General features: G+C 41.4%; 1 protein-coding gene across 1 annotated transcript in view; it reads left to right on the forward strand.

Annotated features, from left to right (window-relative positions):
* Positions 1-13476, forward strand: part of PGM2L1 (phosphoglucomutase 2 like 1) — a 79557-nt gene that overhangs the window by 45477 nt on the left and 20604 nt on the right. Inside the window, exons 4-5 of the mRNA XM_037026286.2 lie at positions 510-594; positions 3901-3984. Of these exons, the coding sequence (XP_036882181.1) occupies positions 510-594; positions 3901-3984 (169 nt within the window). The remainder of the gene's footprint in view (positions 1-509; positions 595-3900; positions 3985-13476) is intronic.

The following is a 13476-nucleotide window of genomic DNA, read 5'->3' on the forward strand; positions in this document are numbered from 1 at the left end:
AGTAAAATTTTGATTATCAAGAATTAGTATTTACAGTGAGAGCTTATGTAATAATTTTAATATGTTGGCAAAGGCACTGGGTAAGAGTAATTTGTAGCTATTGATTCATTTTAGAGTATATTTCACATATGATCATGATATAATGATACTTTTTTTCAGGAGGTAATTATGCACATTATGTTTCTCAAAGCCTTATATTTCACTTTCCTCTATTCGTTTTGCCTGTTATGGATTTTTTTTCTGAGTAAAGGAGCCATCAAAAGATGAATGAGGAAAAAGGAAGAAATTAAAATGTCAGTTTGTTCATTGCTATTTCCTTTTTTAAAAATCTCATTTATTTAACATTTTTAAGTTAGAGCCCAAAGCTTAAATAACCAATGACTATACGAATTTGTTGTATTAGGCTACTATATATTCAGAACAATTTTAATAGAAAACATATATTTTGTAGAAGGTTGGTTTTTAAAAGTATGGTAATCTAAGAACTATGAAATCTTTTTTGCTTTTAGGCTTGCTAAACTCACTGCTGCTGTCTTACTGGCCAAAGATGTTCCTGTGTACCTTTTTTCAAGATATGTTCCTACACCTTTTGTAGTAAGTATGTTATGTTATTGATCGTACAGCTTGCTGCTGTTAAAATTTCAAATATTTGTCAGAATTCAAATATTTTTCATTTTTATAGTTCTGTATTAAGTGATAGGAAGGACTAAAGGAAGGAAAACAAATTTTGCTCCAAGTTAATTTTCATTAACAAGCATGTGTTGAGCCATCAAAGAATTTGATGGCAAATCCACAGTCATGATTGGATATCTTAATATTCTTTTTTCAGAAACTGACTTACCAGGCAGATAACAAATATTAAGGATAAATTTGAACACACTGTTAACATGCTTGATCTGCTGTGTGTGTGTGTGTGTGTGTGTGTGTGTGTGTGTATGTGTGTGTGTCTGTCTGTCTTCAGTGATAGTAGGATGTTCATTCTTATCAAACAGGGTTACCTAGAATATTTCAACAAATACCAGAGAACTGCTTATCAAGCCCTGGACCCCAGTGCAATAAAATTAGAAATAAGAAACTGACAAAATCCCATATGTTTGGAATTTTTTAAACACATTTATAAATAATTCATGATTAAGGAAGATATCATGATGAAGATGAGAAACTATAGGCACTCCTTGCTTGGCATGGTAGTGCAAGGCTCTTAAGATAGCTATAAACTAAAGCCATGCAAAATGATCTTAATGATCAATGGGGGAAAAATTATGATTGTTCTACAAACTTTAAAATTTTTTGTCAAAACATTAAAACACCATTAATCTTGGTTAAAAATGTATAGGGAAAATGAAAAACAGTAAATCTAATGTTTATTTAGTGCACTGTAATTTAAACACTAGAAACACCAAGGACTAAATTGTATTTAGTTGTATTTCTTTGTAAAAAATTTATCAAGAGTATGAACAGTGCTTTCTTGTCATATAATACAAGCAAACGTCTTCTCTGTGTCTTGGCAGTTGTCCCACTACTTCTAAGTTTCGATCAGCTTCCCGCATACTATCCTTTGTATTTTCAGTGTTGGATTTATCTCTGAGAGTTCCTTCAATGCAAAGTTTTTTTTTGCCAGTATCACTTCCTCTGGCACACCTTAATCCTTTTCATCACAATCATTCCTCACCTTCACTAAGTTCATCTGGTGCCATATTTAGGGTCTGCTAATGACAGCAGTGTCAATATTACCAGCTATTTTTTTCTATAATTCCATTGATGTTTGATTCAAATTTCCCTTCCACTTTTATCACTTTTTGTTTATTTGATGAACTTTCATCTTTGTTGGCCAGTTCCTTTCAATTATCCATTTTTGTAAACTGTCACATGGGTTAGTTACTGGGAGATAAGGAGGTAATGCAACTACATGCTCAGCTGTCTGTATGAGAGCTAAATAACAGATGCACAGCACCCACTCATGGGCAGGATGTACCAGAGCAACATGATTGGTCACTGATGGTGACGGGCCCCTTGTAGACATAGTGATGTGTGGATTGAAATGCTAACGGGTTTGTTCTTGATGCAGTTACAGTTAATATACCATGGTAACTGGAATTTGAACATGCAGGGAGACTCTTGTTGTTGGCTGGGTTGTTGGGTGTTATTTAACTAAAACATGGTATCAGAAATTCATGTATACTGGAACTGTGCAAAGCAAAGACAGCCTGTATTTAAAACTTGGCAACACTGAAAATAATAAATAGCAAAAATTATGGGATATAACTAAAGCCCTCTTAAGGGAAGTTCTTAGCCTTAAAGAATACATTAGAAAAGTTAAATATTAAAAAAAATGAGCTAAGCCTTTAACTTAGTATATTAGCACTAAAACAGAATAAATCCAAATAAAATAAAAGGAAGGAAATATAAAGGTATGAAGGGAAAAATCAATTTAGTAGAAAATTTTAAAAACAGTATTAATAGAAGCAAAAGTTGGCTCTCTGAAAAGACTCATAAAATAGACAAGCCTATCACAAGGGTACTCAAGAAAAAAAGAAAGAAGACACAAAGAAATTAAAAACGGGAATAACAAATACAGAAGAGATTAAGAAAACCACAGTATTCTGAACAACATAATGCAAATAAATGTGAAAGCTTAGATGAATTCATCAATTTCATAGAATAATGGATACATTAGAACAGATAAGAAATATAAAAACCTAAAGAGACCTACCACCAATAAAGAAATTGAGTAAGTTAATTATTTTTTGTTTTTAGTTTTCTCAAATTAAAAATGCCAGGTCCAGATGATTTTATGGGCAAGTTTTACCAAATGTTTGAGGACTAGAAATGTCATTATAAACTATTCTAATGATTTATTGGAAATACATTGAGTGTCTCAGAGAATTAAGGGAATTGCTAAACAATTAACTAACTATAATAAATGACAGGAACCAAAGAGGGTCCAGAAATCTAGACCACTTTGTAGGATTCTGCCATTGAGTTGCCGATTCCAACTACATCAGTCCCTATGTGTTGGCCTTCCTCTCGTACTGCAGGTAGTCTTGCTCTAACTTATAGGAAAAAAGTTTTTAGTAGTCCCAGATTTACACCCTTTCTTACCATGACTTCAAGTCAGAAGGCAATATTCCTTGACAGCTCCAGCAGAAAAATCTTGGGGAAGGACTCTAACCAGGCATTATGAGCCAGTCTCTGAATCATACCATCAGGGGAATAAGTTACTCTGGTCAGACCTTGGTCCTGTGTCCACCACTTTGTGGCCAGGAAGAGAGAAGTCAGATGTGATGGTAGAAGGAGTAGGGGGAACATCATAGGCAGAAAAATAATAGCTACTACAGAGAAAAAGGGAAATCCAACCTGGGATTTAACTTTGGGGGAGAAGATGGTGTGTTGACCTTTATTTGCCATTAAGACCACAGAGTATGTATAAATATCTTCAAATTGGAAGATAAGAGCCCCATGTTCTACCCTTGAATCTTCTCCCTTATGAGTGTATAATATATAAAATGTGATGCATTAGATGATCTCTAAATTAACTTTCATTGTATGAATATGATTATATTCACCACTCTTATTTCCAGAATCTGGTGGAGTGTCTGGCATATAGTAGGTGTTCATTTAATACTCATTAAATGTATAAAATAGTAGGAAATTTTTGTGGGACTAAGTTAAATTAGTCTTGAGGGGAGCAGCCATTTACTCTAACAGTTAGGTATTTATTAGTGTCCTTAACAGGCGGCTTTGGTTGTATCCTACCTGATGAACCTGGAGCTGATTGTTGAGGTTTTAGGCTACTTACATCTTACTGTCTTTTCCTGTTACTTAATCAAACTTATTTTTATGTCAAATGTATAAGTAACTAGGAAGCAAAATGGAATTATGGTGTCAATGTTTTCTCAGCCATATGCAGTCCAGGAGCTCAAAGCAGTTGCAGGTGTGATGATCACCGCATCTCATAACCGCAAAGAGGACAACGGTTACAAGGTAAACCTAGGACTCTTGATCTTTGCTGTTTCATAATTCTTATTTTATTTAAATAATATGTGCTGAGTGTATTTTCTGCCCTGGGGAATAGGGTCAGACACTGGGGATAGGAAGATAAAAACACTGAGGCTGGCTGTGTATTCCCTAATGGCCCTTAGTACTCCCAACATGTTTTACAACAAACATATTTTCAGTGGTCTTTCTACTTCTAATATCTTACTGCCCTTGAATTCTCCATCCTATCCTAAATCCATCCTCCCTACCATTTCAGAAATAAAGTCATATTGTACCAAGAACTTGAAGAATGAATGGGACACAAAAATCCCATCATAATAAAAGTTGATCACAGTGATGGTAGGGCAGCATGGAGTATACAGCCAATGATTCTGTAACATCTTTCTATGTTGATAGATAGTTACTGCACTAGTTGGAGTGAGGATTTAATTACATATGTAACTGTTGAGTCACTGTGTTGCATTGTATACTTGAAACCAATATAATATTGTATATCAAATATACTTCAATTTAAAGAAAAAAAGAATGGATGGGAGTTTGCGGAAGGAGGGTCAGAAGAATAGTACTTTGACCTCACACTCTTCCACTGAGGCTCATCATTGGCCACAGGATCCACTTGTGTCAGCCTCTGTGGCAGAAAGCAGGGTGGAGACATATGAAGAAAGGCTCTGGAGGGGCAAATAGAAAATACAGCAGTGTTGAGTGTATGAGGTTTAGGGCACCTGAGTCATGAGTCCACAGTCTTACATTTGTATTTCTTTTTGTGTAGGAAGTCTTCAGGTACCATGAGCTCTGTTTTACCAGGAAAAGAAGATTTAATACTAATCTAAGATTTTTAGCCCAGCTAAGTGGGTAGTGTTACCATTCACAGAGGCAGGGATGAAGCATGATTAATTTAGTTTTGGACATATTAAGTTAGATATATTTGTGGATCAAGCAGGTAACAATGTTCTATAGACAGTTAGGAGAGAAATCTGGGCTTAAGTTACAAATTTGGGGGTCACCATACATTTTAGATCATTTAAGAGTATTTGGAAGTCCTTTACTTGGATGAGTTGACTAGGGACAGTATATAGTAGAAAAACAGGTACAAAAGGGATCCCTAGGGAATAACAATTTTAAGGGAAGGGAGAAAGAAGAAGTACTGGAGATACTAGAAAGACCAGGGGAAATTGATGTCTTAACAATGAAAGGGATAAGGGAGTGGCAAAGGAGGAAAAGGGTAACTGTCAAAGAGGGTGAGAATCCGATCTCTACTCTGAGCAACTTACTGCCTACTTGATATCCACTGGAATACAGACATCTTAAAATTAGTGTCTCTAGGACACAGGTCTTGATTCTCCCACAGCCTACTTCACACACACACAATTATGTTCTTCTCCCAGTCTTCCCCATCTCTGCAAATTGACACTACCATCCACCCAAACGAAAACCAAAAATCATTCTTGATTACTACCTTCCCTTCACTCCTAACATTTAATTTGCTAACAGGTTCTACAAATTCTGCCTCTGAAATATATGTTGAATATGTTCACTTCTGCCCATGTCTTCTGCCTCCACCATTCTAAAGCATGATTGTCTTCTGTCTGAACTACAACACCCTAGCTGGTCTCTTCCCTGCTTCCCTTGTTGTCCCCTGCAATCCCTTTTCCAGCAAGCAGACAGAGGATCTTTTAAAATATAAATAGGCCATGTAACTTTCCTGCTTAAAATTCTTCAGTGGCTTCTCAATCTTTGAATAAAATTCAGACTCTTACTTTGGGACTTAGAGGACTCTGTCTCCTACCTACCGTCAACCTCATTCATTCATTCCTCTCCTTGCTCCCATTCCAATCACACTGCCACTGCTACCTATTTCTCTGGTTCCTCCCGTTATACTGAGCCCCTTCCTGCCTCTGAGCCTCTGTAATAGTTTTTTCCTTGCTTGGATTGCTCTTCCTCACATCTTGCATACTTGCTTATTTCTATCCTTCAGGTTCCCGCTCACATGTTGCTCCTTGAAGAGACTTTCCTTGGCTGCCTTCTCTGAAGTGACTTCCCTCAGTGACTTTCTCATCATTTTGTTTATTTCCTTAACAGAACTTACCACTATCTCTACCTGCTTTCTTTAAGATGACTTATCTTGTTTATTGACTTGTTTGACCCTCCCTACCTCCTGTTCCCCAATATAAGCTTGTGGGTGGAAGACTTAGTCTGTTTTGATAATCATTGCTGTTGCACATACTTGTCACATAGTAGACCCTGAATTTTTTTCCTTAAAATAAGCACAAGGTTAAAGTATAAAAATGAGCATAAAAGCATTAAACAATAAAAAGTATCTTTCCTATCCCTTCCTGCAGATACCATTTCAAAAGCAACTACTATTTCTGGTTTTAGTTTGATTCCAGATATGGTCTATGCATGTGTAATTGTACATATGTTTGTCACTCCCTTATTTTTTTTTCCATAAATGGTAGGGCACTATATACAGTGTTTTATACCTTGCTTTTTTCATACAACTGTGTCGTACCAATGGGTTTCAGCCCCAGGCAAGTTCACTATGGATTCAATGAAACCAAAGAAATGACCGTAGAACATTCTTGGGGTGAAAGGGTTATACCCAACTTTATTTCCATGGTGGCAGGTCAATCACTAAAATCCCGTCCACTCAGATTGAGCCTGCATGCAGCAAGCCAGTCTCTGCCTCTGGCCCTCTCTACCCACACAGCCGTCTCAGTCTCTGTCCTTGGTGCTGCCACCACTCCAGTCTCATCACTGCTCTCCTGCAGCTTTGCAACCATGCCACTCTGTCGCCATGTTGCCCAGAGCACTGGGCAGAGCTCTTTCTGTAGAGTCAATAACAACATGTTGCCCACACATGTGTAGGGAGCTAGCCAACCAGGGCCAGGTGAGAATCCTGGCCACAGGAACCTTCACTTTATCCACAAATAGTATGAAACAGTCTCATTTATTTAACCACTCCTCTGTTGATGAAGATTTCATTTATTTCTGGTCTTCTGCTGCTTATAAACAGTGCTATAATGAGTGTTCTTCTGCATATATATTTGTTCATATATGCAAGTAGATTATGTAGTCAGTATAGAATAGTGGTCAAGAGTATAGGTTGGGTTTGAAACCTACCTCTGCAACTCAGAAGCTTTGTGTCCTCAGGCAACTTACTTAATTTCTCTGTGCTTTTATTTCCCCATCAGCAAACTGGGAATATAGCTTGCCAATGGGTTTCAGCCCCGGAAAAGTTCTCTATGGACTCAGTGAGACCAAGGGATGACAATGAAATGTTCTTGGGGTAAATGGGTTTATGACCCGTTTATTATCCCAGCGATAGATTGAGCACTAGAATTACATCTGCATCCAACAGTCTGCAGGTCTGTAATCATACTTCATCTCTGCCTCTGCCCAGAGCACTGGGCAGAGAGCTCTTTATATAGTGACTCAGTCAGTAATAGCTTATTGCCTACAGGTGTGGAAGCAGTAGCCTAACAGCAGGCCAGTTACATCATCAAGTAGTTTAGGTTCAGGTGAGGATCCTGGCCATAGGAACTTCTATTTTCCTCACAGGATAATAACAGAACCTACATCCTTTGGTGGGAACAAGGATTAAGGGAGATAATGCAGGTAAAATGTCTAGTATAGTGTCTGGCTCTAATAAATGCTCAGTAAATGTTAGTGCTTGTTTTTATTCTTATCTTTACTGTCCAATATGGTAGCCACTAGCCACCTAAGGCTATTGAACATTTAAAAAATGACTAGTCTGAGTTGAGATGTGCTGTAAGTGTAAAACATGCACCAGATTTCAAAGACTTAGTCTGAAAAAACAATGTAAAATATCTCAATACTTTTATACTGATTACATGTTTAAGTATATTGGGTTACATAAAGTATACAACAATTAACTTCACCTGTTTCTTTTTATCTTTTTTAATGTGGCTACTAGAAAATTTTTAAATTGAGTAAGTGGCTTACATTTGTGGCTCACATTGTATATCTACGTGTCTTGCCAATGGGTTTGAGTCCCAGGCAAATTCACTAAGGATTCAGTGAGACCAAAGAATGACAATGGAATGTTCTTGGGGTGAAATGGCTTATACCCAACTTTATTCCCTCAGTGGCAGATCACTCACTAGAATCTCATCTCTGCTCTCCTGCAACCTTGCAGCCATGCCACCATGTTGCCCAGAGCACTGGGCGAAGCTCTTTATATAGAGTCTATAACAATGTATTGGCCACACGTGCAGTGAGCAAGCCGACCAGGGCCAGGTGAGAATCCTGGTGTCTTGCCAGTGGGTTTCAGCCCCAGCAGGTTCTCTATGGATTCAGTGTGACCAAAGAAATGACAGTAGAATGTTTCTTTGGGTTGAAAGGGTTTATTACCCAGCTTGTTCTCCAGGCAGTAGTTTGAGCACTAGCATCTCAGCCTCCGCCCAGAGCACTGGGCTGAGCTCTCTATATAGTGCAATAATAGCTTATTGCCTATGGATGTGGAAGCATTAGCCTAGCCACAGGCCAGTTACATCATCAAGTGGTTTAAGTTCAGTGAGGATTCTGGCCATAGGAACCCCAACTTCCCCACACTCCACCCCTCCAGGATTCTTGCCTTACAATCTGCACGCTCTCAATCTTCTGCAATGGTCTCTGTGCGAGAAAGCTGGAGCACTGTAACCAGATTCCACAACAGCAGATTCCACAACCAGATTCCACAACAGCAACAGAGACTAACAACAACTTAGAGATAATCACAAAAATTAAGATACAACAAGATTTTGATGCAGGAAGCCAGAGGAGGTTCCCAATCTACAAAGACCTTAGGGGCAGTAAGACACATGTTTTACTGACACCAACATAGGTGAATCTTGTCCATCAGGTAGGATGCATGCAAGAGAGTGGTCCTGTGATAGGACTGTTGCAGGAAAGGGGTCCCATCCAGGTCTAGTATACCAAACTTGTATTCCTCTCCCCATGGGGGTTACTGAAGGGTCTATATATAGTGCTACTGGAGGTGCATGCACTGGCCATAATGATAAAACAAAACTCCCCAGTAAGATGCTCCTACCTCCTGGTTGTTCAGGATATACTACTGTGACCTTTGGGGGTCACTCTGCTGTTATTCCAGGAATACACAGGAGGCCAGCTTCCAGGCCTTGTCTCCAAGGTGCCAGGAGAGCCAGCCTTCATTGGTCCATGTGTTGAAACGTCCAAGGCCACGTCCACTCAATGGAGTCTCCAGGGTTCAGTGCAGTTGGTGCTAGCAACAAGATGTTATTCTGGTGCCTGAACCTCGACTTCAGTGATTCTTCCTTGGTTTGTACTGGCAGTTGTAAAGGGGAGGCAGCCATATGTGTCAACATGTCTACGGGGCTCAGGGCTCCCTTTCGGGGTCTCTCATTCAGATGCCGTAGCACAGTCCATAAGCAGACTGACCATCCCCTCAAACTATTGGTGTCTGACTGTAGTCCAGATTTTAACAAGCCATTGTGCCTCTCTTTCATGCCTGCTATGGTAGGATTGTATGGCACATGAAACTTCCATTTGATTCCCAGCTGTTGCACCCATTCTTGCAGTGTATGTCCAGTAAACTCAGTGCCCTGATCACTCTCAAATTACCTATGGTCAGCCATAGGTGGCAAAGAGATGCTCCAGGACTCTTTTGGTCATCTGCTGGTCTGCACAATGAGTAGGAAAAACAACCAGAAGTCCAGTAGCTGTGTCCACACAAGTCATGGCATACTGATATCCTTCTGACACAGGTAGAGGCCCAATATAGTCTATTTGCCATCTGATAAGGGTATAGGCCCCTTAGCTATTGTCCCATGTTGCTGTGGAACTCGGTGTAAGTCCCTTTTAGAGCATACAACACATTCCTACTGGGCTCTACTAACTTCTTCAAAGGTCAAAGGTAAGTCCCACTGATGGGCTACAGCCCACATTGTCTTTTGCCCAGCATACAACAAATGCTGATGTAACCATTGGGCTATATCAGAGGCAGGCTTTCCTTCTAACCAGTGTATCTGGCCCAATTTATCTGCTTCATCATTTCCTAGGGATGCCAGTGGCAAATGACTTGTCATATGGTATACAGTAATTGTTTTAGTCTGACCACAGGCCCATAAGTCTTGCCACAATTCTTGCCCCCAGAGGGGTCAGTGACCAACCAGCCAGTTGGCATGGTACTAGGATGGTAGCCACAGGGTCAAGCCCTGAGAGACAGCCCACCTGTCAGTGCAGACAAACTATGGGGAGGGCTCCTGGCTGATCACAAGCCACACAGCCCACAACTCTGCCCGTTGGCTACTCTTCCCCCCACCATCTTCCATCCATATTGTCTCAGTCTTAGGATGGAATGCTATGGCCCTCCGTTTTGGGCACTGCCCATGGCTGGAGCCATCTGTGTACCATGCATCTTCGGGTATAGGGGCTCTTCCCTCCTGATAGGGACTCTCTGCTACTATGGTTCAAAAACAGGTTCTTCCTGTTTTTCACTAGTATATGTCACCAGCCCCAATAATGTTGGAGTTCTTCACTCAAGGGGTTACTAAAGAGGGCACTACACTGCTGTAAGTAAGCACCCCACTTGACCAGTGTGGGCATTTGTGCCACACCACTCCTTGGCTTTTGGGTCCAGTCTCATACCCACCCCAAGATGAGATAGGTGGTTATTACCTTCATTGGGGCCATTCCAGTTATTGGGGCCATTCCAGTGATGGGTTATATAGCCAGCAAAGCGTGATACACAGCAGCCAGTTGGTTTTCTACCAAAATGTATCATAACTCTGCCCCTTTCAGAGTTGTGACCAGAATCCAATAGGTTGGCAAGTTTGTTCAAGCCACTGCCAGAGACCCCAGCCATAACCATCTTCAGTCACATGAACATCTAGCTCACAGGGCCTTGATGGGTCTACCACACTTAAGGCCTGCATGGCCTTGACTGCCTATTTTGCTGTAGTAAAGGCAGATGCATATGTCTCATCCCAGTCCCATCTGATGCCCTTTCATACCAACCGGTATAAGGGCTTCAGAATTTGTGCCAAGTGTGGGATAAACACTCTCCAGTAGCCTAGAAGACCCAAAAACTCTTGTAGCAATGCTACAGGAGGGGTAGGAAAGGCCTGGACTTTATCTATAACTGCTTCTGGTATAACTTTGGTCTTATCCGACCAGATGACCCCCAAGAATTTGACAGACAAATCAGGTCCATGAACCTTGGTACTGTCACAGCCCATCCTTTGTCCTATAGATGTTACAGCAATCTAGATGCTGCACCTTCTAGATCTGAAAGAGAATTGGACATGAGCATGACATCATCAATATAATGGTACAGCTGTACTATTGGCAGTTTCTCCTATATAGCCAAGTCCTGGGCTACAAGTCCATATCAGATGATGGAGCTGTGGAGGTATCCCTGTGAAAGGACGGTGAAAGTTCACTGCCATCCTTCCCCTGTGAAGGCAAACTGTTCCTGACTTTCCTGCTCAATGTCAATGGAAAAGAAGGCATTAGTAAGATCTACCACATAATAGTATGTTCCTAGTTCATGGCTGAGGGTATCCATCAAGCCTGCAATAGAGGGGACAGCAGCATGCATAGCAGGTATGACTTTATTCAGATCTCTGTAATCCACAGTCATATGCCAGGGGTCATCTGGCCACACTGGGGAATTGAAAAGACTATGGTGGGCTTTATAATGACCACCTTTTCCAGTTCCTGGAGAGTTTCTCCAATCTCTTTATGTCCTCCAGGCAGTTTATATTATTTGGTGTTAGTCACATGCCAAGGCACAGGCAAAGCCATGGGTGGGTGCCTAGCATGTCCCCTCAGAACTACCTTCACCACACATACTCTCAATTTGAACTGACCTGAGGTGGTCTACAACCATAGACCCTGCGGGATATCAATCTCCAAAATATACTCAGGGATAGGAGATATATACACAATATACTCTTTGGGGGGTGAATGCCCTATTCCCAAAGGGATTTGGGCTTGTTTCACTCTGATAGCCTTCCACCCATATCCATTTATGACAGTGAGGGTCTTGGGGAACCACTCAGGGTTACCATGAATCAGTGAACATTCAGCCCTTGTGTCCACCAGAGCCAGGACATGTATGTTCACTGGGGACCAATGGGTAGCTATTTCAACACGTGGCCTCTGGTCCCCCCCACCCCCAGTCCCTCAGAGCAGGTACCTCGACCTTCCCCTCAGTCAAATCGTGTTTCCCAATCATTTTTCTTGTGTGGGCTCAAGTGAGGTTGGCTCACTCTCCAGCAGAAAGTCTTGCAAACCCACAGACTGGACTTGTGGCTCTGCCTCTTTGGTCTTAATGGCTGGAACTGCTGCTTTGGTTTCAGTTGTTGCTGTAGCTCCAGTAAGATCCTATTTGACTTCCCATCTAATTTCCATCTGTCTGCTCCTGCCCATATTAAATCAACCCACATCTGGGTCCTGGTAAATTTCATGGGGCCCTTTAAATTCTTCTTGTGAGTAGCAGACCTTATTTCTTTCTATATTCTCATTGCTTCAGCCTCTCCTAAGTCTGCTACTGTATGTGTCACCTCGCTTATGGGATCCCAGCCTCATTGAGAGGAAAGAATGGCCGCTAAAGACCCAAGGAGAGATGTAGGAGCCGTTTGAAGTACAATATTTCTCATTCCAGTAGTGAAAGACTCTTCATTTGGGCCATGATTCTCTGGACTATAAATGGCATTTCTTACACCTAGCTCTCATAACACCTGTTGGAGCTCAGCACTCATCTGCCATATAGTAGGAGAGGATGGTAGATCACCCTGATTGGGCCACACAGCATGAAGTGCAGCCATAAGCCAATCGAGGAAGGAGTGATTCCCTGGGGTTGATGTGCACTTTGTAACCACTGCCTTGAGGTGGACTGAACTGTCAGCGAAGCCAGCTTTCCCATCTCTGATCATGAAAGAACAATTCCATCCACCCCTAAGTCCCACAGACTCAGGAGCCAAGCTGATATTGACTCCAAGGGCTTCTGCCTAAACTGGGAGCCCAAATCCACCAGCTCAGCCTGAGTATAGGGGTGGAGAATAGAGTGCTCCACGATCTGGGGAGTGCCTCTCATTGGGGAACTCTCTGCTGCTGGGTCTTTATTTTCTTAACAACCATTGGAAATGCTTTCAATAGAGGAGGGGTCAGTGCCTTGGACACCATCCCTTCATCCTTCCCCAGCTCCTCCATTTCTGGGGCTGATGGCACCTTTCTCTCCCCTCCCCCTAGTGCCCCCTCTACTACATCCTTTACCTTTTCTACTGTGCCTCACAGCAATGCTACCTCAGTCTTCAGTAGCTCTCTTATCTTCACCTCAATGCTTTGCATCTGGCGTTCTCATGCCACCTCCACCTGTGCTTCCCTCAGGAGTTTGTCTTTTTCCTTTATGGCCCTTTCCTCCTTCAGAGCACCTGGCAGCGCTGCCATTTTGTTCTGTAAGGAATCTTTTACCTCTTCAATGGCACCTTGCTC

This window comes from Manis javanica, chromosome 11 (genome assembly GCF_040802235.1).
Source record: "Manis javanica isolate MJ-LG chromosome 11, MJ_LKY, whole genome shotgun sequence".
Lineage (NCBI taxonomy): Eukaryota > Metazoa > Chordata > Mammalia > Pholidota > Manidae > Manis > Manis javanica.